The sequence below is a fragment of the Phascolarctos cinereus genome, unplaced genomic scaffold (assembly GCF_003287225.1).
Source record: "Phascolarctos cinereus isolate Bilbo 61053 unplaced genomic scaffold, phaCin_HiC Scaffold_5;HRSCAF=322, whole genome shotgun sequence".
NCBI lineage: Eukaryota > Metazoa > Chordata > Mammalia > Diprotodontia > Phascolarctidae > Phascolarctos > Phascolarctos cinereus.
In genome coordinates, this window is record NW_027555958.1 from 85,978,075 (window position 1) to 86,003,182 (window position 25,108).

At 36.8% G+C, this 25,108-nt stretch overlaps 1 protein-coding gene across 1 annotated transcript in view; it reads left to right on the top strand.

Moving 5' to 3' along the window:
- The window catches only part of PDE10A (phosphodiesterase 10A), a 394,215-nt gene that overhangs the window by 317,802 nt on the left and 51,305 nt on the right, over positions 1–25,108 (top strand). Inside the window, exons 15-19 of the mRNA XM_078155052.1 lie at positions 4,530–4,672; positions 5,286–5,369; positions 8,867–9,017; positions 10,122–10,277; positions 22,180–22,352. Of these exons, the coding sequence (XP_078011178.1) occupies positions 4,530–4,672; positions 5,286–5,369; positions 8,867–9,017; positions 10,122–10,277; positions 22,180–22,352 (707 nt within the window). The remainder of the gene's footprint in view (positions 1–4,529; positions 4,673–5,285; positions 5,370–8,866; positions 9,018–10,121; positions 10,278–22,179; positions 22,353–25,108) is intronic.

The window sequence follows — 25,108 nt, forward strand, 5'->3', positions numbered from 1 at the left end:
GGGCAGCTAGATGGCGCAGTGGATAGAGCACTGGCCCTGAAGTCAGCCTGGCCTCAGACCAAACACTTGACACTTACTAGCTATGAGACCCTGGGCAAGTCACTTAACCCCAATTGCCTAAAAAAACCAAAAACAAACAAACAAACAAAAATGTTTGCATAAGTGTTGTCTCTCTGACGGATTTAGGACATAATAATGGTGAAGTAGCTCTTTTTAAATTAATTTATTTATTTTTAGTTTTCAACATTCACTTCCACAAGATTTTGAGTTCCAAATTTTCTCCCCATCTCTCCCCTCCTCCCACCCCTGTTTGATATAGGCTGTACATATACAGTCATATTGAACCTATTTTCACTTTAGTCATTAGAACCAATGGGAGAAACCATGAGAAAGAGGAAACAAAAAAAACAACAACAAAAAGGGAAAGCAAATAATATTCTTCGATCTGCATTCAGACTCCACAGTTCTTTTTCTGGATGTGGACAGCATTTTCCATCATGAGTTTTTTGGAGATGTCTTAGATCTTTGCATTGCTAAGAAGAGATAAGTCTATCAGAGTCAGTCCTCACATAATGTGGCTGTTACTGTGTACAATGTTGTCCTGGTTCTGCTCACTTCACTCAGCATCAGTCCATACAAGTCTTTCCAGGTTTTTCTGAAGTCCACTTGCTCATCATTTCTTATAATACAATAGTACTCCATTATATTCATATACCACAGCTTGTTTAGCCATTCCACACTTGATGGGCATCCCCTCAATTTCCAGTTCTTTGCCACCACAAAAAGCTGCTATCCTTATTTTTGTACACGTTGGGTCCTTTTCCCGTTTGGGATACAACCCTAGAAGTGCTATTGCTGGGTCAAAGAATATACACAGTTTTATAGCCCTTTGGGCATAGTTCCAAATTGCTCTCCAGAATGGTTGGATCATTGTTTTCCTACATCTTCTCCAACATTTGTCATTTTCCTGTTTTGTCATATTGGCCAGTCTGTTAGGTTGTGATGTTGTACCTCAGAGCTGTTTTGATTTGTGGTTCTTTCATCAGTAGTGATTTGGAGCATTTTTTCACATGACTATAGATAGCTATAATTTCTTCATCTGAAAACTGCCTGTTCATATTGTTTGATCATTTATCAATTGGAGAATGACTTGTATTCTTATAAATTTGACTCAATTCTCTATATATTTTAGAAATGAGGCCTTTATCAGAGACAGGTTATAAAAATTCTTTCCCAGTTCTCTGCTTCCCTCCTAATCTTGGTTGCATTGGCTTTGTTCGTGCAAAAGCTTTTCAACTAAATGTAATCAAAATTATCCATTTTTCATTTCATAATGTTCTCTATCTCTTGTTTGGTCATAAATTCTTCCATTCTCCATAAATATGACAGGTAAACTATTCCTTGTGCTTCCATTTTGCTTATACTATCAGCCTTTATATCTAAACTGTGTACCCATTTTGATTTTATTTTGGTATACTGTGTAAGATGTTGGTTCTTTCATATTCTGAGTATGTTATTCCCTCCTTGAGCCAATTCTGATGAAAGTAAAGTTCAAACAATGCTCATCTCCCTCTGTTCTTTTCCTCTACTGTGATAGGTCTTTGTGCCTCTCTCTTCATGTGATGTAATTTACTCTTTTCTGCCTCCTCCTTTCCTCTTCTCCCATTACAGTCCCTTTTCACCATTTAATTAGGTTTTTTTTATCATCACATCAAAGTCATTTTAAACCCACCCCCTTTGTCTATGTATGTGCTTTCTAAATGTTGTAATAAAGATATCAAGAGTTACAAGTATCATCTTCCCATGTAGGGATGTAAACAGTTTGCCCTTATTGAACAACGTGGGGGTTTTTTTCCTCTCTTGTTTACCGTTTTATGCCTCTCTTGAGTCTTGTATTTGAAGATCATATTTTCTGTTGAGCGCTGGTCTTTTCAATCAGGAAAGTCTGGAAGTCCCCTATTTCATTTAATGTCCATCTCCTCTGCTGAAAGAGCATGCTCAGTTTCGCTAGGTGGTTGATCCTTGGTTGTAATCCAAGCTTCTTTGCCTTATGGAATATCATATTCCAAGCCCTCCAATCTTTTAATATAAAAGCTGCAAAGTCCTGCATAATCCTGACTGTGGTTCCATGGTATTTGAATTGTTTCTTTCTGGCTGCTTGCAGTATTTTCTCCTTGGCCTAATAATTCTGGAATTTGGCTACGATATTCCTTGAAATTTTCAGGATCTCTTTCAGGAGGTAACTGGTTGATTCTTTTGATGACTCTTTTGCCCTCTGGTCCTAAGACCTCAGGGCAGTTTTCCTTTATGATTTCCTGAAAGATACTGTCCAGGCTCTTTTTGATCTTGGCTTTCAGGTAGACCAGTAATACTTAAATTATCTCTCCTGGATCTATTTTCCAGGTCAGTTGTTTTTCCAATGGGGCATTTTACATTTTCTTCTATTTTTCCATTCTTTTGATTTTGTTTGACTGATTCTTGATGTCTTGTAAGTCATTAGATTCCACTTGCCCAATTTTAATTTTTAACAAATTGTTTTTCTTCAGTTAACTTTTGTAACTCCTTTTCCATTTGGCCATTTCTACTTTTTAAGTTGTTTTCTTCAGTGTACTTTTTCCCCATTCTATCAATTGTATTTTTAAAGGAATTGTTCAATTTTTCTTCTACCCCTCTTATTTGACTTTTAAATCATTCTTGAACTCTTCCAAGAAGGCTTTTTGGCCTTGAAACCAGTTCGTATTTCCCTTTGAGGTTTCAGATGTGGGTATATTGACAATGTTGTCCTGTCCTGAATTTGTATTTTGATGTTCCCTGTCACCAAGATTCTTCTCTGTCGTTGTTTTTCTTTGTTGCTTCTTGCTCATGTTTTTGCCTTTTTTCTGGCTTTTGAAATTGATCTCTGCTTCTAGGGCACAGGGGGCACTGTCCCAGGCTTCTTGTGCTGGGGCTAGGGTCCTGGTTACTGGTTTTGTGTGGTGGGGGCCTCAGGTGTTGGCAGCTGGAGGCTGTAGGGGTCTCATACTGCTGAGCTGGAGCTGGTGGTGTTGGCTAGTATGTGCCTGGTGTTGGCACCTGCCTGCTTCACCACCCTGGGGCTCAGGATGTCCCACTGACTTGCTGAGGTTGGGCTGCCCCTTGCTTGCTGGGACACCTCTCATCCTTTACTGGTCCCCTTCAGCCACAGCAAGAGGGACCTTTCCCATTGATCCCCCTAACCTCCCAAGCTAAAAGACTGCTGTGCCTTGTCTTTCTGCTGACCCCACTATTTCAGGATTTTTCCTGGGGCAATATTCTGAGTTTTTAAGGTCAAAAAGGGAGAGTAAGAGGAACTTACTGCTTACCTCTCCATCTTGGCTCCCATTAGTTGAGATGGGTGACTTTCAGATGTTTCATCTGTGGGCTGATAACTCCAGGAGCAGCCATTGCTACTGCTGCTGCTACTCCTGCTGCCATTGCTGCTGCCAATTCAGTCACTCCCAAGGCCCACTCCTGATTTGCTGGGGCTAGGGCTGTACCTAGGAGTACCTTGAGCTGGACTGTGCTTCTCTCACCTAGTTCCAACAGAATCCTCCCCTGACCTTCTAAGTTGTCTCTGATGTTTGTGGGCTGAGAAATCTGGAAACCACCACTATTGCCTGTGATTCAGTCCCCAGAGACCTGCTCTGTCTTTGCTGGGGCTGGGTCTGTACTGGCATGACCTGTGCTAGACCCTGCTCGTCTCTCAGGCTGATGCAACAAACCCTTCCTGCCAGCCTTTCAGGTTGTCTTGGGCTGGAAATCTGTATCACTCTGCCTTTTTTTGGTTCTTCCACTCTAGAATTTGTCCATAATCACTTTTCAAAGGTATTTGAAGGGATTTGGGGGAGAGCTCAGGCGAGTCCCTGCTTTCACTCTCACTGCTGTGTCTTTAGTGGAATATAAAGCATGGTCCTGAATTATCTTCACTGGATAAAGTCTTAGATATTTTCATAGATGATAGTTAAAGTTTATTTTCCCACACACATTATGATCCTCTGCTGTGTTGATATATAAAGTACATTGATGGAAGTAGAAAAAGAAAATAAATTAGTCATGTACATATCACATTCATCAATAAGACTTTCCCATGACTAGCTTTTCTCTAATCAGAAGGATGGTGTGTTGTGGTTATTGTTGTTTTCCCCTTTAGTCCACATTTTTTACTTTGTTCTTTGCCCTTTAAGAGTATAACTTGTGTTTCTCCTAGTGTTGCAACTTTTGACAGCATGATCTATGACACAGACCACCTCATTTTTAAGAAAACCTTGTTCATTTCTATAAAACTCAATATTTTGGAACATTACAAAACAGAATATAACAAAATTTTAAACAGAACTGTGTGGTGATCTCTAGAGTTGCTGTAATATATGAATGTGTGTTTCTGTAGATTAGGGTGGGAGCAATGTTTTGATCTGGATGAAAAGTTGCGAATCTTTTACATGAAAAATTCTGAGCCTTACAGAATGCATTTATGGAACTGTATTAATTTCTTACTGAAATTTTTCTTCCAGATGTATCAAAGAATTCGCCATTCAGAGTGCATTTACCGAGTAACTATGGAAAAGCTTTCCTATCACAGCATATGTACTGCAGAAGAATGGCAAAACCTCATGCATTTCACAGTCCCAGCAAGCCTCCACAAAGAAATTGAATTGTGAGCTTTTTTGTACTCATAAAATCTATTGTTTCAGATATAAAGTTTGAACTAGAACCTAGCACACTTCCTTCAGGTAGCAAATAACTGTGAATTGAATTTATTTGAATCTAATTTAACAAATGTGAACTGAGTTTACAATAGAATGGGTTATAGGATTAGAATAAGTAACTTCTACATTATTATATTCTTTTTGTGGCAATGTATGATTATGAAAATTCTGAGACTAACTTTGAAAAGAAAGCCATTTTCTTTTCATTTTAATGAACAAAATTGTTTAAAAAAATTGTAAGGGACTAAGAATGGGCAGTCATCTTGTAAATAAATTAAGACATTCGACTGGTTTCATTTGATAATATTGCATCTTAACAATCAAGTAGTGTCTTAAACGTTGGACAAGGTTTTTAAGGGAACCTATGAAATTTGCTTTTTCAAGGATTTGTCTGGGAAAGTAAAAAAGATTGATGACTTCAAGCGCGCTTCTAGCTATTCCATTCTGTAATTATTTTAAATCATTTGATATATAACTAGGCAATCTATCTTCTCCCTTTTCATCTTTGTGTTTATTTTATGTTACATGTACCCTAAGTGAATTTATCTCTTCTAATTTCAGGTATCATTTTGATATCAGTCCTTTTGAGGAAATGTGGCCTGCCATTTTTGTCTACATGGTACATCAGTCCTGTGGGACAGCCTGGTATGAATTTCCAAGATACATTTTCAGAAATTTGAGTGTTGTTTTTGATTATATAATTTCCTTTTATACCATATACCTCTCCCTCTTCGATTTGTTATTATTTGTATACTGAACTTTCAAAAATATAAAACTGTGTTATTGGTTTTTTTGGGTTTTTTTCTCACTAAAAAGGAGATTTTGAGGTTCTAGGGAAAGTCAGAAAGAGGCTTTTCAGTTCTTGTAAGACACTGTACATGAAGGTTGGGCAGCTGCTGTCAGGCTGTGTCTGAAGAGGGCTCAACAGATAAATAATACCAAGGATCAATTACCCAGCGAAACTTAGCGTACTCTTTCAGGGGAGGAGTGCGCATTAAATGAAGTAGGGGACTTCCAGACTTTCCTGATTGAAAAGACCAGAGCTCAACCAGAAAATATGATCTTCAATACTTACAGTATTTCAGACATTACTAAGAAAGATAATATTTAAGATACTCTCTTTTTTAATTTTCAAAAATGTTTATTTAAAGAGCAGCCTGTGAATTAATATCTACTTTCTACTTGTCAATAGCAAATCACAACTTTACGAAAGTTATGTGAAAAATTAGGTTTATTATTAGAGAAATGAACATGCATGTAGAACCCAAAGCCAGAGCAAAGAGTTCCCCAATCCATACAGAAGTTTGCCTTTTTAACAACAGCGGGACAAAGGAAGGGGAAGATACCAGGAAGAGAACAAGGAGGGGGAAAGGTGCAGTAAAGATGATGGGAAAAGGACAAAAGTCCTTCCAAAGGGGAGGAGCAAGTCAATGGCAAAAGCTGCGTTCTTTTTCCTTGGGGACTTCTAGACTATGAAAATAGAAGGGTCCACTTATCTACACATATTTCCACCTTCACAAGGCTAGTGTAGAATAGTACAGACTGTCTGGAGCCTGTCTTAACTCCAAAGGACACACAGACAGTCCAGCTTGGGATGCAAACATCATGTCAGCTCAGGTTGGGAGCTTTGTCCTAGACACATTCAGCCTCCTGCATGCTCTGGCTGGTTCCAGTTTTTCTGGAAAATATGACAACTCAAAAAGACAAGTTCAGGGGAGCCCTTAACAGTCCTTACTATACTTAAAACCATAAAATATTTCTATTAAAGCGAGCATTAAAAAAGGCATATTTGTCGCTCTATCACTAGTTGTAACTATGACAGCTCGGTTTCTTTAAAAAAAAAAGTTTGTTTTCCTCTCATCTTTAAGTCCTTCACACCCCATAGCTTCCAACTGATGCTTATATGCTAGGAATTTAGGTAGTCTTTAAATATTTGTATTTTGGGAACCAGTGTCCATCAGGCTTTTAGTTTATTTACCATGATCTAACTAATCCCTATAGTACTGGTGAGTGCCAAGTGTTTTCTTCTCAGTCTATAGATCTGAACTGCCTAGTAGAAGTTACTCTGTGTAGCCGCCTTTACCCACAGTTATTCAGAATACATTAGGGGCAGCTGGGTGGCACAATTGATAGAGCACCAGGATTGAAGTCACAAAAACATAGGTTCCTGAGTTCAAATCCTGCCTTAGACCCTTACTAGTTGTGTGATCCTGGGCAAGTCACTTAACCCTGTTTGCCTCAGTTTCTTCATCTGTCAAATGAGCTGGAGAAGGAAATGGCAATTCACGCCGGTATCTTTGCCAAGAAACCCCAAATGAGGTAATTTAGATTTCATACTTTAAAATGGAGTTGTACTTGTATAGAAAACACTTGTGATTCAATTCCCCACTTTGTATTTTATAGTTTGGGATATTTATTCTACATAACAACTTTTTCCAAGCTGTATACAGTACTTTGTTTTCATTGAACGCAAGTAAAGTGCAGAAATGCTTGCAGAGATGAGATTTACAGGGGTTTGGATGCTTTGTGGCTGTATATTTTTAAGCAGTGTTGATTTAATACATACCTTGGTTGTCTAGTTTAGATTTTAAGACTGGTTTGGAAGATTGCAAACCTTAGATTTTCCCAGTTTTTCTCAGTTTATCCAGGCCAGTCTCTTGAGTTTAGCCAAGTCTCCCTTACTAGAAAGAGAAGAGAGAAAGTTAGATGTATTTCCATGTAAAATGAAGGAGGGTTAGATAAGCAGTTATGCCTGCTTTTCCCTACCTTCTTAAAAATGGTAAGGTGTATTTCAAATATATGTAGAAACATATATTTAGACAGGTGCATCTTATTGACCAGTATACATTTTCAGTGGAAATGCATATACACATATATCTCCTCATTTTTAAGAGATCTGATTTAGGGATCCCTCACTGTGAGTAAGGAATTCTGCCAATACTTTTCTCAGAGTTTCTATACTTCAACTCTGATTTATAGGGAGAAAAAAGTGAGGGAGGCAGGAATATACACATTTTTTCCTTGTAACTTTCTTCTTTTAGCAATAGGAAGAGGTGTGTGTGTGGGTATGACATATCATCCATCAAATTACTGCTCTGTTCCCACCATGGAAATGACTTTGGGTACCCAGAGGCTTTGCCAGACACAAGCTCAAGCAGGTCCTATCAAGATAGAAAAGCTTTTAACTTGAGTCTGTAGACAGACTGTACATACGTTATTCATGGACCAGGCTAATTGAGCACATAGAACTCATAATAAAAGACATGGCCACAGCAACTAATTAATAATTTGGATAAGGAATGGTAGGGAGAGATTGTTACAAAGAATGCACACACTGATGAAACTTTAGATATATGTGTGTGTGTGTGTGTGTGTGTGTGTGTGTGTGTGTGTGTGTGTGATGTATGCTGTGCACATATTTAAACCCTAGGCCTCTGTTCTTTACATCTCTAAAATGAAGGAGTTATGCTAGTTAACCACTAAGATCCCTGTTCTTCCCATAATCCTGTTTACTGCTGTGTACATAGAAGGATAGATGCATGCATGCATAGATGGGTGGATAGATGGGTGGATAGATGGGTGGATGGATGGATGGTTGGAAGGAGGAGAGAGAGGGAGGGCATTGTTACTTAGTGGATCAAGTCTTGACTTCACATCAGAGCACTGGGTTTAGATCCTGCATTTTACATTTTTTTGCCGATGTGACTGTGTGAAATCATTTAACATTTCTGGACCTCGGGCAGCTTCCAAGGGCTATACTTTACAGATAGTTCTCTCTTTAAGTTGGTAAAAGTTCCTACACTGGGAAATTCCACATAGATAATTTCACAGGTAATTGTCATATTAACTTATATGCATATAAACATACATGTATGTATTTGTGGATGTATTAATATATCAATTAGTCAACAAAAGTTTGTCAAGCACTGCTGTGTCCCAGGCACTCTGGTAAGGGCTGGATATCCAAAGAAAGGCAAAAACAAAAGCATACCCTGCCTTTTGCATACTAATTAGCTATAGGGATAATAAGACACATGTGTATAAAACCATGTTTTGACATTTTTCTTTTAGAGTATATAGTTTTTAATTGACTTAAACTGATTTAAATTTTTTGCTATCATAACAATTTCTTTTCCCTACAGCTTTGACTATGAAAAGTTATGTCGTTTTATTATGTCTGTTAAGAAAAACTATCGACGAGTTCCTTATCACAACTGGAAACATGCAGTTACTGTGGCACATTGCATGTATGCCATACTTCAGAATAATCAAGGGCTTTTTACAGATCTAGAGGTAGGTATAGACAGAAAAACTGCTTCCCGTTTCAGCTAAACCTAGAGAAAACGCTATTCTGTGTAGCCAAATAACTGAAGTACTTTGAGACTCTAATGGACTTTACTTAAAGCTCATAGTTATTGAGGGCACACCAAACAGATGTTTTTTGTTATTTTTTTAGCCCAAATTTTTAGTTTATGCCATTACCATATTCTTTTTGTGTGCAAAATGCAGGTGTGAAGATTACACTTAAAATTATTTGCAAAATGTATCTGCAACTTAGCACCAAGTTCTGTACAATCTATCTCTGTAACATTTCTCACATCTCTCCCCTTCTTTGTGTTCCCAATGTCCCTACTCTAGTCCAGGCCCTCATTGTCACCAACTTTGATTAATATGATGACTTTGTAATATCTTCCTGGCCTGTACTTTCTCCCCTTAACAGTGCATCCTTCATATCCATAATGGAATTGTCTCTCAGAGGCATAGAACTAATCATATCAATTCCTATGCTTAAAGTCTTCAATGACTACATATTACCTACCAAAGAAAGTTCCATTTTCCCTGACATTCAAGGGCCTTCAGCCCTTGGCACAGTTTTATCTTCTTGGCTTTTTTTTTCATTATTCCCCTCCATGTACCCTTTGCTTATTGCTAATTGAACCCTTGTCTGACCTATAGTTAGTTCTCGTTCAGAGTAAAGAACAATGAGACAGACACACGGATAATTTTTTTTTAAAAAAATCAAATGAATTTGATTTGCTCCAAGTCACTTTCCTTACTGATACTTTGTCACTGTTCTTTCACCTTTTTCCTTCACTGTCACACTGGCTATAAATGAATAGAGAAATTGGATGCCCCTGGGGAAGTTTCAGCTGAAGATAAAGAAGAAAGGGAAAAGGCTGGGACTGGGATCTTGTCAATCAATCAGTAAACATTTATTAAGTGCCTTCTATGTGCCAGTCACTGTGCTAAGTGCTGGCAGAATCTACATGTTTCTCTGTGGGGGCAAGAGGGAGTTGATAGCATTGTTGAAAATTGTTATTGTGACATTCAAGGCAAGGTATGAGTTTCATCACAGCCCATTTCCTTCCTCTGAACATCTGTGCTGCATTTCTTTAGCGAAAAGGACTTCTGATTGCATGCCTATGTCATGACCTGGACCACAGGGGATTCAGTAATAGCTACCTTCAGAAGTTTGATCACCCTTTGGCAGCTCTCTATTCCACCTCAACCATGGAGCAGCACCATTTTTCGCAGACAGTATCCCTCCTACAGGTAAGGGGACTGAATATGCTACCTCCACACAACACTTCTTATGTGCATGCCAGACAAATACATTCATCATTTCCCTGCATTGTTTTCTGAAGCATGATAGGTTTTATAAGTGATAATTGTAATTTGTAAGGGAGAAATAAATAGTGGCATGTGGCAAAGATCACCAGCTAAGGCCTACTACCATGCAATTCTTTGTATATTTAGCTATTTTATACATTTACTATAAAATCTGTACTTAAATTTGTATTATATTTAAGTATCTTTGTTTTCTGAGATAAAAAAAATCTTGCATGAAAGTCAGAAGCATGTCTTTCTTTTTGCACTTTTGATTTAGCCATAGGAACAAGTACAAAACCCAAGGTAATACTGATGTTTTAATTTAAACATACAATTTCACATGCCTTTAGGCTACAATGTAGAAACATAACTTTTGTATCCTAAAGTCAACCTCAGGAAGGACTGCAAACCTCAGGAAGGTTGGAGGGTTTAAGAACTTCTTTTCTCCTTTCTTTTTTTCCTTAAAGGTTTTAAAATTATTTAAGAAGGTTCAGTCACCTGGATAGGGATGGTGCTAACTTTCACTGTGTTCTCATGTGATATGCTTCCTTTATGTGCACTTTGAATTAGCTCATTTTACCTATATTAGAAAAATTATCTGTTGAGTGATACAGAACATAAACACTTCCAAAATTTGGGTATGGTTTATTTTATATTTAAGCAAAATGACTATAGGTTTCTGACTAATGACATAAATGTGATAAACTTATGTTTGTAAGTCATAGGATTGAACCTAGAAAAGACCATAGGCCTTATTTAGGCCAGTCCCCTAAGGTATAGGTAAGAAAATTAAGGCCCAAAGAGATTGCAGTGATTCACCGAGATAGTAAATAGAAGAACCAAGATTTGGACCCCGATTTTCCTCTCCCAAGTCTAGTGTTTTTTCCACTAGACTACACTGCCTGTCATGTAATGATGTCAGGCGTGTGCTTAGGGGCAGCGAGGTGGCACAATGAATAGAGCACTGAACCTAAAGTCAGGAAGACGCATTTTCCTGAGTTCAGATCCAGCCTCAGATCCTTACTAGCTGGGTGACCAAATCACTGCACCCTGTATACCTCAGTTTCCTCATCTGTCAAATGAGCTGGAGAAGGAAATGACACACCACTCCAGGATCTTTGCACAGAAAACACCGAATGAAGAGTCAGAAGCAACTGAACAACAAAAAGGCTGCCTCCTGTATAACTCCCAAAGGAACGATGACCGGATGACAAGCTTTTAGCCGTTCCTTTCCAATAGTCTTTGACTATTGGAGTAAATAGTGACTATGTTGGAATATTTGAGTAAAGTTTGACTGTGAATTAAAAGTTTTATTTTAAAATTGACTTTAAACTCTAGTGGTAGGTAGCTCAACCCTTATGCAAAATTGTAATGAGAAACATTCTTGTACTCCATTCTGTCTCTTGTTGTTATACTTCTCTAGTCTTAAATACACCTCAAAACGTGTAGACCTGGACAAGGGGCTGATGTTCTGCAGTGGTACTTTGTCTTTTAGATCTTTCTTGACCCCTTCCCTCCATCAGAAGAGCAGTACATCTCCTTTTTCACCAGACCCTCCCTGGACTAGTCAGCTAAAGGTGATAAACTAATTTAAGCTCAGATTTTCATGAATAATAATGACTTTCACCTTTATTTCACCTTTCCTCTGTAACGTAATTACACTTTTAACAGAAGAACATTTTGTAGTTTAATCCAAGGGGATTCTAGTTGTTAATTCTAATACATTTCAAGCTCAATCAAGTGCTCACAGGAAGGTATTTTTAGATTGGGAGGCCTTTGGTTTCCTGTAAAATACTGTCTATCATAAATACCCTCTTCTCCCTATACTTAGCTCTAGTCTTACCTATAGCAATGAAGCTACTTTTTGTTAACACCCTGGGGGCTGCTTATTTATGTTGTAGAATTGAGCACTGTTAGGAATACAGAATAATGGAAACAGGGAACCATCACTATGTTCTGTCATACCAAAGATGAATTAATACATTTTAATGCCGGATAGCAGCTGCCTGGCACAGTAGTTGTGAAGATCAAATGAGATGACATTTGTTTAAAAGAAGTGCTTAGCATAGTTCCTGGCATATAATAATTGCTAACAAATATTTGTTCTCTTCTTCATATAATAATGTATACTGTATAATATGTAATATATACAGTATAATATATTTAATGCATTTAATGCATATTAATACATCATAATAAAATAATAGAAAACCATAATTGCAAACTAAGACATTACAAAGTAAAGAATATAGATCCAATATTGAAAGACTAAATTATACCGTAGTACACCATTGGTTGATATTTTTTGAAAGCTTACTTGACATCTTACACTGTGTTCTGGGAGAGATAAAGATCTGGTCTCAGGGAGCTTAGGGCTTAGTTAAGAAGATGAGATGGATATTTGATCAGCTAAATGAGAGTAGTGTGAAATGATGGTAGTGGCAGTTCCATAAGCAGTAAGTGCATAACCTCAGAAAAATTAAAAGAGTTCAAGATGTCAAGTTGGGCTTCTGTGAGGCAGTAGGACTCGAGCAGGGCCTTGGAGCTTCTGAAAAGATGGAAAAGGGGAGGGCATTTCCTGTTTAAAGGAAAGATACCAAGAACAGAAAGGCCTAGGTGGGCCTGCATGTCTTGTTTTCAAGGACAGTTAGTAGACCAATCTGTCCTCAATCCAGGGTTCCTATTATCCTACTCTTTATTTTTTCCTTATTTCCATATGCATGGCAAACTCTACAGATATATCCTTTAGTATTTTATAGAGGTTGTTGGAAACTGTAGTGAAATTTAGCCATGGTACTGACCTACCCATGGTCTAGATCACATCTTTCATATAGGGAACTAGTGAAAGAGACTATTAGAAAAATACTTCTGGGGGTGTTGCGGTGTACAAGGTTGAAGAGGTTGTGCCCCCTCAAAGACCGGAGTACAGGTCGGGTCGTCTGGAATGAATTCACAGACTCAAGCATTCTTTAATTCGAGGTGGCAAAGATTTGTTGTTACACTTTTCAGCGGGCAAGGATTCTTAAAGGATCCTGTGAGAGACTGAGGATGGAGCTAGGATTTACATGGAAAAGAGCATGGGAAAGAAGTGCCAGGTTCACTGATGAGGTAATCCAAAGGGGCAGGTGTCTTTGGGGGCTATGGATGGGAAAGTACAGGGAGTATACCGGACAGGGAGGGAGATGACAAAGGTATGGATCTTTGGAGTCTGGCAGGAGGAAAAGTCCTTGGGCTGGCCAAGGACAAAACTCCTTGGGCTGGGCAAGGCACCGCTCTTCCTCTGCCTTGATGAGAGAATGCTCTGCAACAAGGGAAAGCTTTCTCACAAGACAGAAACTTACTAAGGAATTGGGAGGCTTCCAGAGACATGATCTGAGGGCTGGGGCTTGAGCAGCCCAGCTCTGTGTAGCAGTACCAGGGAGAGAGATAAGGGTCATGCTGAGGCCCATGCATGAATAACTGCTAGGCACAGTGTCCTTGGGCTGGGGAGTGGTTGTCAGAGACAGTGTTTCTGAGGCTAGGGAGAAATTGGGGTACAAGCACAAGCACCCAAGCACCCCATCAGGGGCAGCTAGGTGGCGCAGTGGATAGAAGTCTGGATTTGGAGTCAAAAGGACCTGAGTTCAAATGTGGTCTCAGATGCATGACAGTGTCTGTGTGACCCTGGGCAAGTCCCTTAACCCCAATTGCTTCACCAAAAGACCAAAAAAAAAAAAAAAAGGAAAAAAAAAGTCCTGGTTCATATTGTAGCAAGTAATACTTGAATGTTTTCCCAGCAAATTTGAAATATGCTGTCATTTCAACCTCCTTCCCTAACTAAATTAAGGACACTGATCTCTATAGAGATCTCCATTAAAAGTTTAGATTTTAGGTGTAAATAGGATGTTTTTGTCAGTTTTGTGAAGGTATTTTAAGAGCAGTTTTCTTTTAAGGAGTGCTTAATTGACTAGTTTTTGTTAGTTTATTACCATATGTAGTAACTTAATTCTTTCTTGCCTTTTTCCAGCATTGTGAAGTCTCAGTATTTTTTAAAAAAATACAAAGTTGATTAATTAGGAAGTGATTATTTGCATTAAAATTTTTTTCACTCTAACATTTAATTTTTTGGGGGGGGGTTTCCCCACCTTAGCTCATAAGAGCTTTTTTTGATCCATACTCATGTTTTTTATGATCTCATGACTTGTATAAAGTGAGTTACATACCACTGTGTATTTTGTATTAACTTTTATTATTCAAACTCAAAGTTTCTGGCCCATTAATCTGAACTAATCAGGATTTGCTGTAGTATATTTTTGAATATAGAAAAAAAACTGGATTGTTATTGTTCATTCAAATTTGGTGGTAGCTACACTGACTGGCTAGTACATAGAAAACCACAGAAAGTAGTCCTGGGACACTTACTCACATATGTTGTGCTTTTGACATTTTGACATGTCTATTGTAGGTGTATTTTTTTTCCCCATGTGAGCTCTAACTGATAAAGTTTATATGGAAGTTTACAGGCCACTCCAGCAATGATTACTCAGTTTTCTTGTGCCTATATACAATCTTTTTATTCATGCCAATTAACTGATGGACCCTAAATCAGTAGCTGTGGGCATTAAGGTTGCCCATCTGAGCATTTAAGAATGTCCAGAAATTGTGGTTATGGTGTGTGGTCTGTGTGCCATCAAAATAAATAACAATCAGGTCCTGTAGAAGTTGCTATAAAACTGTTTGCATTGAGTGTGCATTAATAATGGGTTGCACTAATTGACAAAAATAATTCAGCTTGCCGAGAAATATCTTATTTGATAATATAGAACAAAAACTTCTTTGAATTATTCGTGTCTTTGTCAGTTACAAAAAGGGTGACACAGTGGAATAAATATTTCTCCTCATTCTTGGGAAGAGGAATGCTTATTTGTGTCAGTGGAGAAGTGTGACTGAAATTTCTGCTGGCCCATGGCATACTAGTCCGTAGTCTCCTATGAGGTATACTGTGACTTATGGCATCCCCTAGTCCAAATGAAGTCTGAATAATCTTCAAGCAGTACTACTAGTTGAGCCAAAGCTTGTTGGCTCTTCGAACTGCTTTGGAAGCTGATTGTATATTGGTGGTTTGGAACTTTACAAATAGATTTAATTTGCATTTCCAAGTAGAAGAATTGAATGTTGATCTTGTAAGTTTTAAGTCTTGCAAATGTTCTTAGATGCTAACTTTATGCAAGTTGGGCTAAAAAGCCACATTATATCTGATTTGTAGTGTGTATAGGTTACAGAGGTTACAAAGGTAATACGGAAATATTTAACTATTTTAGATACTTTCATTGGTGACTGATGCCTTTATACAGCTATTATATTTCAACATAACCTCTTATTTGTCAGATGAGAGGCCTGAAAACAAATGCAACTTACTCAACTATGTAATTATAGGAATGAGCTGGGTGATTTATCATAGATTCTTTCTGAATGGAAGAGGACCTGGAATAGATTTTTAGCATAAAGTCTCTGAACAAAAATTTTTGTCATACCTTTCTGTACTTTAAAAGTAATGAAAAAGGGGCCAGCTTCTGTGTATGTTCCAAGTAGGAAATAGGCTGTGGAAAACCTTGAGATCTTATGCACAGCAGAGGGAAGGTGGGAGGATAAATCCGAAGGGAAAGTTATCACAGAACAGACTGGTGTATGAATTCAGAAGGAGGGGACTCATTTAACCTCACTTTGAGCCATGACCTAGATGGAGGGGGAGGAGACAGAGATGGTTCATAAAGCCACTCAGAATGTGAAAACCAAAGGGAAGTTCAGAGATCATTTAATTCAAACCCTTCATACTGTAGACAAGGACACCAAGAAGTTACCAGGACTCATAAACCATGACACCCCTAGGTTGTGACTCACTCTAGTGGCAGAGAAAGGACTAGTCCACAGGGCTCCTGAAACCCAATCCAGTGTTCTTTGCATCACAGCACTGTTGAAGGGAAGATGTACTTATTCACTGAAGAGTAGGAGTAGTCAGTAGATGCCACCGGCTCTCCGGGATTCTTTTTCAAGCACAGTTTTAGTAGAGAACTAGGATGAAAACCAAGGCAAGACTTTTTCTCTTCCACAATTCCAATTTTCTTGTTCTTGTTAAAGAGAACAATTTCTTTGTAGAATGCATATTGCTCTATCAGATAAGCATAATAAAGCATTGCTTAATTAAAATGCTTGGGCATGGGATGTTTTGGAAAATTGCATTTTCTATTTGGATATGAAGAAGGAAACGCATTTTGTTTCAACACAGGTGGTTGAAGGAAATCTTTCAAACATATATTTGTCTACTTTTTGTCAGTATGCAGAAGATAAGGTATTCTTTCTTTGATGGTTGAGGATATTTTAATGCATCAGCATCATCATTATGCTATTCAATAAATACACTGTAAATTTAGAAGGTAGAAAGTACAGGAAATTGAATTAAATCTATGTTGTTCCTCAGACATAACTCGAAAGTAGTATTTTTTTTCTTAAACATAAAATCCCTGGTGAGCTTGTTTTGCTGTTATATGTGTTTGCTGCTTTCTGCTTAAAGGTGAGTATGGGGTGGAAGAGGTGGCAAATTAGATTTCAGGGACAGAAGTTGTGCTATTCCCTTTACAAGGTGCTTATTTTTAACCTAACATGTTTGAAAGACAGAGGACAAATATATTTGCCTTAATAATAGCACACATTTATGTAGCACTTTACAGTTTACAGAGACAGTACAGTACAGCTCTGTGAAATACATATTTTGAGCATTATCCCCATTTTACAGAGGAGGAAACTGAGGCTCAGAGAAAACAATGGTCATGTAACAGTTCTGTGTCAGAGCTCACATTCAAACCCTGATGTCTTTTGATTCCATTTCCAATTGTCGTTATAGTGTGCTATGTTGACTTGTTTTCTAATCACATAGTCTGTAAGTTTTTATTTTCTCCCTAAGACAGGTGAAAGAGAAGCATAGAATAGTGGTTTGTGGATTCCTGCCTAAATACAAATATACCCTAGGATCAACTTAAATACTCACTGTCTAATTCATGATCTACACTCTTCATTTAGCTTCAAGTTCATGGCATATATTGAAGAAGAGGGGATGTTTAGCTTTGAGTAAAGAGATATGCTAGCTTTCGTCAAGCATTTGAAGGGAAGTCAAAGAGAGGAATAACGGGGTAAAAGTTAAGCAGATGGAGTTTCACAATCAAGAAAAGCTTCCTGACAATTAAAGCCACTCAGAACTAGAACATGCTCTGGCAGGATGGTGGGATCCTTGCCCCTACTCCAGATTTTCAGGCAGAGGTTGAAGGATTGGTTTGGGAAATGCTGTCGGAAGAATTTTGTTCAGGTAAAAGTTGGGTTACCTCAGAGGGTCTTTCTAATTTTGACATTTTTTGATTTTTGTACATGATACTCAATAAATTTACTTATAGTTGCTTCAGGTGTGGACAGCAGCACTGTAACATCTTAAATCTCATCATTTCTCAAAATTAAACCCGAACTTTGCAGTTATAATCACCAAGACAACCCTCATAGCTTTCCAGTTTGCCCATTCTTTTTATTTACCCTAAGTCCATTCATCATTGTAGGATTATAGCTTCGTAAATACAGAACTAGAAGGGACTTCAAAGGCCTTTAATACAGCCCCTTCATTTTACAAGTGAGGAACCTGAGGCTTAGGGAAATTCGTATTTTGTTCAAGATTACACAAGGAGTAGGCATTGAGGCAGAATTTGAACCCAGGCCATTTGACTCCAGAGCCAGGACTCTATCCACTGTACCACATTGCTGGTTCTTTGATCCATCTGTTTTCTTTCTGTTCATTTTGCCCCAACTGCCTTCAAGTAGCTCCATACCTAAAATTTGTGTAAGGGTCTGCACCTTCCATGTTTCACTAGGTACTCTCCTAGGATACCTTGCTTCTTCACTTACAATATACTATGTAGTCCTGACCAACCCATTCTTCCTGAATGACCCCCACCATGCGATTTCTCTCTTCCTGTACCTGAACTCCTAAGTAGCATCACAACTAAAAATCACCAAAAAGAGCTGAGCTTTGGTATTATTGAAAGTACTCTTTTGAAAGATTTCGCAGGACCTTTTTCTTAAAAAAAAATCGAACACATATTTTAGGTTCTCATCTTCCTTGACTCGTTTTCAGCATTTGATAGTGATGACAGTTTCCTCTTAATGCATTCTCTTTTACCTTGGATTTAAAGAAACTACAGTCTCCAGATTCTCCTACACTTCTGAGTGTTCATTCTATCTCCTTCACTGGCTCCTCCTTATCTTCTCACCCTTTTATGTTGACTGTTCTTTCTGTCTGTGGCCCAGTTCACAGGGGATAAGTCTGTCCCTTGGCATTATCAGTCACATGATCACAAAATCGAACTCAGAAGGAACCTTGAGGCCACTCAGAAGGAACCTTGAGGCCACTGAGTCAAACCTGTACCTGAACAAGAGTCCCCTCTTAACTAACCAATGATCATTTAGTTTCCACTTGAAGGCCTAAAATGGCGACTCTGAACATAACCCATTAAACTTTTGGGAAATACCAAACCTAAATTTGCTTTTCTGAAACTTCAGTCCATTTTGATTTGAAGGCTTCTGGTTCTATTTTCTTGTTCCAAATAGAAATCAAATCACATCCTCTTCTGCATGAAAAACTTCCAGTATTTGAAGAGAAAACTCTTCTCCTCACAATATAAACATTCCAGTCTCCTTTGTCTTAACTAACTATATAGCATTATTGCCTATCCTACAGCAGCTGTGAAGAGATCTGAATACAGTTATGATGGTTTTCACTAATTAATTATAATCAACAAGCATTTGTCAAGCACCTTATTATGCAAATAGCATTGTGGGGAAGCTATAAAAGAAACAAATGTCTTAGTCCTTAAAAGACCTTATAAATTAGTAGGAGACACAAAACTAATAAGTATGAAAATATATAGAATTAAAATTATATGAGGTTGCGCCCTCATATGGTGGAAAGGGACCCCCAAGGTCATTTAGCTCAAACCCCTCATTTTGCTGACAAAGAAATAGGCTCAGGGAAGCAAAGCAGTCCAGCAAAAGCCACAAAGGGAATTAGTGGCAGATCCAAGACCCCAGAGCAGGTCTCTTGACGTTTAGTCCAGTGAGCTCTTTCCAAGGAGTTTGAGTTTAGGGTGACCCAAGGCAAAATTATGAAGTGGACAAGGCTAGACTTCGCTACTGTTCACCTTCTTTTTCTCAATTCTTTCCCTCCCCCCACCCTGTGAAGTACTTTTTCTTCCCTGTACAACATAAAGCAGATTTTATAAGTCACACACAGCTTAGTGCACATTAGTTTAACTTCTTATCCCTCTTAGCTCTGTGTGCATTTTTTAAGAGGATCATGTTACGACAACCAATTTGCGGGAGGTTTGGATTCTTCTTCATGCCTCTCAAATCGTACCACATGCATTGAGGCTTGTCAGAGTGTACCTTAAACTGACCATCAACAAACAAAAAAGGATAACATGTATTCTTGTAGAGCATGAGAATATGAATGCATTTTAGATTAAACTTATAATTCTCCACGCCAGACTTTTTTTTAAGAGAATAGCACGTAGCCCAATGTTTGAACTCTAATTAATGTTTGTTAAATTGAATTGAATAATGACCAGTTTTAGTTCCATCATAAAAAATATATAGAACTTGGAAAACTCAAACATGAGTGCAGAGATAAACAATTGATCAACATTTAAATCAAAGGGTCTTAACCTGGGGACCCAAGGATAGATTGCAGAGAGTCCTTGAACTGGGATGGAAAAAAAATTGCTTTGTTTTCAATAACTTTTGGTTTCCTTTGTAATCTTATTTTTTTTTATTTAAGAACCTTTTATTTAAATGAACTAAGTTTATTTAGCTTAGAGAAGATAAGTAGTCATAGCATACTTACTAATATTTTTTCAGGTATGATAAAACCTCAATGCTAATTATGTTTGGCAAATCATAAAATAGGAATATTTCATATTAAAATTATATTTTCTCACTAACATACTTTAAAATTTTGGAATTGTATTTCATAGGATCGGTGACTTTGATCTGGAAGGGACCTCAGAGGTCACTGATCTTAATATGACATAAAAATCACACTCAAATGCTTAGTGCAGAGTTTGCTGCCTCTTTGAAAGACCTTAGTAATCTAAGTCAGTGTTGTCAATCTCAAATAGAAACTGAGGCCACTAAACCTTACATGAGGATCCCTGTGGGTACATGTTGACTTAGAAAACCATATATTATCATTACCTAGATTCTATTTCTATTTATTTTATTAAATATTTCCTAATTACATTTTATTCTAGTACAGGCTACACTCAGGAGTATTTGTGGACCAGCCCTTGTGTGTTTGACAGCTCTGATATAAGTACGGAAAACATAAGTGCAAACAAAAACTCCAGTAGTCATTTTATGTTTTGAAGGGAAGCACCAGCTTTTTCAGAGTCTTTATTTCACTAGACTTAGAGAGCAACTATGATGGTATCCCAAAGGAGAGTGAGATATTTGTATTTAACGTGAGGCCCTTGATGTGTTCCAGTTTACTATGATTGTTTAGTAAATGTCACAGTGAAATTGTGAGCAAGGATTGCATAAAATTCCAATAATGTTAGGTAGGCCCATCTTAGTGCAGTATATCAACTATATAATAACATTTGAGGAAATGGAGTTTATTAAGTTTAAATGTAGAATGCTATAGACGGAACAACTGATGTTAAGTGTAATCATAGTATATTTACACTACATGAAGCAGAGAATTAGTCTATTGAGGGAGAACCTTAATTTCACAAGCCTGTAGTTATAGCTAAAATTCATAGATATCTTTAATGTTTATAAAGACATGTATACACATATACACACACATATTATATATATATATGTACATATATATATTTATATATATATGTATATATTACATGAGCTATTTCACACAGATTTCTAACGACCTAGATACATAGATAGGTGTGTATGTGTGAAATATCTCAGGTGATCCTTACAGTAGCCCTGTGAAATAGGGCTTAAAAGTACTGTTTTTCATTTTATGTATGACAAAGGTAGAATGCAAAGGCATCTCAATTTTTTCCCCAAAAGAATCACATGTACATAATTCTAATGATCATAAATTCTGAATTGTTAGAATCTCAATTAATTGCCTTTTACTATATATGAAGATACACAACTGTTTCTCATCTCCACTTAGGATATAATAAGAGAAGTAGCCTTAAGTCAATTTCATCCCTAGGTGTTTAGGTTGGAAAGTCTTGCCTGAAAATGAGGCTGTTAAACAGTGAAATGAGGAACTAGTGAAGATTGTGGAATATAATATTCTGTGTTTCTTAAGACAATGAAGAAAGAGATTTTTTCATGTGGATGTCATTTTAGAACTATCATACCATTAGGCTAGGGAAAGGACTAGATGACCAGGTTCTTTGCAAGTCTATAATTTTCTGTGTAAAATAGAAAATAATAGAGTGTGGTATTTGTGAGATTTGAAAAACAGAGCCCAAATAGTGCTTCTGATTTGCTTGTGCTGGACTTTAAAAAATGACAAAAAATGAACAAATTAAAAGAAATTACAGCATGTTTAAGTTATGTGTTGTGATTAGTGTTTACCATATGTGCAGCTTGCTTATCATTTCCATGGTAGCAGTATTATCACTATAACTTAAAGAAAAAAAAATCATCTCATATTGTCCTTTTATTCTTCAAAGAATTTTCATTAGCATGTAAAGTGGTTTTAGCTTTCTTGTTCCAAATAAATGAAACAATCACAAGATTAGAACTCGTGCTTTTTATTGGTCTCTTCTTTTTTTTTTTTATTTCTTCGTAGTTGGAAGGGCACAATATCTTCTCCTCTCTGAGCTCCAGTGAATATGAGCAGGTGCTGGAGATCATCCGCAAAGCCATCATCGCCACAGACCTTGCTCTGTACTTTGGGAACAGAAAGCAGTTGGAGGAGATGTACCAGACAGGATCGCTAAACCTTAATAATCAAGCACATAGGTAAAAAATAAATTCAGATTAGAGATTCAGGCATGACTATGGGACTTTCATTTTTAATTAGTATAGAAAAATACAAAAGGTTCTATGCCCATAAGTTGGTATTAGTAGATAACATTTGTAAATGTGTTTATTCAAGTTTCTTAAGGCAAAACCATTGAAGTATTTAAATTTAAAATCCATGAAGTTTACACTTCATACATTGCTTGATGATATTGTTAACTTTGTGCATATTAGGAAAAGGTTATTTTAGAATAGATATTGAATATTATGCTTTTATTTTAGAAATAAATTTAGATAAATAATTTTAATTGCATAGCTTCCTCAGGAATTTAAAATAGTACTTTGAGTTCATGATTTTCATGTTCTAGAATCAGTCATTTATGATTTTCATTATCTTCATACTTGTACCTTTTTTAGGTCACTGTGTTGTGGAAATCTAAAGATTTATTAGTCATTTTCTAACCCCTTTGCTGTGAATGCCTTGGTGTTTGGTGATAGATCACTCACTGTCTTAAAAAAAATAGTCAGTTCTTATAAGTATTTGGTGAGCTACTATATAGATAGATAAATATTTTATTTTACTCCAATATATTAATGCATCTGTGATCTCATCAGTGCCTATATTGCCTTCATTGATGGAGATCACAATCTATCTATGCTTGCCCGTCATGTATTACTCTTTTACATGTCCGTCCACATTTAGAAGAGCACAAAGAGCCTCTGAATACTTTACATAATGCAAATAAAATATTCTTCTGTCTATGTAATAACACCGGAGCAAAACCAATACCTTCATGATTTAAAAAAAAAAAATGAAGGCTATCCAACTGCCTAACAAAATTCATTTAGAATTCTGAGGCTTACTGGAATTTTAGCTATATAGTGTTTCAGAAGTGTCCCGTTGCAATATTTGAGTTCATAGAAGGCAGCTAAAACTATAGATATTTCATCTAAATTATGATAGTAAAGATAATCAAAATAGCTGTATTTTATTTATTTACACATAATTTTTTTCTCAATTACATTTAAACAAAAACTTTTAACATTTTAAATTTTAAGTTCTAAGTTTTCTCCCTCTCCTCCCTCCCTCACCCTTCCTGTGTATCCTAAACTAAGTAAAGGAGAGGTACTTTGGCATGCTGGACTTAGATTCAATTAAATGCTGATCCTTTGATGCTATGCTAATGGTAATAATATTAATATTAAAAATAATAATGGTAATGATAGCTAACATTTATGTAGCACTTAACTATGTGCCAGGAACTGTTATAAGTGCTTTATAATTTTTATCTTAGTTGATCTTCACAACAACCCTATGAGGGAGATGCTATTTTACCCCATTTTACAGACGAGAAAACTGAGGCAAAAAGAAGTTAAGTGACTTGCTCAGGGTCCTAAAGGTAGTAAGTGTCTGAGGCCAGATTTGAATAGGGTTAACAGGCATTTCTTAGGCTCCTATTATGATCCAGGTTCTTTCTGACTCCAGGCCTTGACCTCTGTCTTCCTCCAGAGATCTGTCATATCTCACATTCTTAAAATTCAATTCAAATAATTAAGTTTTTTTTCAATTTTTGGTTCATCCAGATCCAAAAGGAGTAAATTAAAGATAATTTTCCCCACATTTGTTTTCCCCACTATTTCCCCTTCCCTTTCCATTCTTCTGATAAGATCTTCAAAACACAACAAAAACAACTCCCAAACCCTCTGTCTTACTAGATTCCCACCTTGATTCTTGTTGGTGAAATAGTTCTAAGGAGATCCATAAATAATTACTCCATATTGGAATATAAATAGTTTTAATCTGTTATGATTGTTGATGATTGTTCACTCACATTTACCTTTTTGTATTTCTCTCCTGTGTTTGTAGTTTAAAGTTACTATGCAGCTCTGGTCTTTTCATGAGGAATATTTGAAAAACCTCTATTTAATTAACAATTTATTCTTTCCTTGTTATGCTCATTTGTGCTGGCTAAGTTATGCTTGATTATAAGCCTAGATTCTTCGCCTTCTAGAATATTATATTCCAACCTTTCTATTCTTTACTGCCAAATCTTGTGTGGTCTTTACTGTGTTTCCTCAGGGTTAACAGGCATTTCTTAAGCTCCTATTATGGTCCTGATTCTGTGCTAAACACTTGAGATATATTTACTCATTTGATCAAAGGAATCTACTGTCACTATCTGCAGAATTTTAGATGATCTGTTTTAAAGGTAAAGGTCATTTCCTTAGCTCCTTTGCATTTCCAGAATGAATATTAACATGTTTAAACCACTAATCAATCAACGAGTATATATTAAGCACTTGAAGCTGTGTTACAAAGTACACTGAGTACAAAGAAAATGCAAAAAAAAAACCCCTTTTCTCAAAAAGCTTATATTCTAATGAGAGAATCAACATAAATAAATCAGAACATACAAAATAAATATAGAGTATGTGGGAAGGCAAATTCAAAGGTAAAAGCTTTTCCCTAGCTTTCTTCAAAAGTCAGTCTTATACAGGAAGCCTTTCCCAACCCCTCTTAATTCTAGTGTCTTCCTTCCATCAGTTAATTATTTCCTTTTTATCTTAGATATAGCTTATATGTATATATTAATTTGCATGTTATTTCCCTCATTAGACAGTTCTAGACTCAAAGGGACTATCTTTTTTGTATTTTGTATTTCTAGTCCTTAGCACAGTGCTGGGCACATAGTAGGCACTTAATAAATGTGGATTGATTTTTGTTTTTAGTTTCATCTTTTCTCCCAAAATTGATT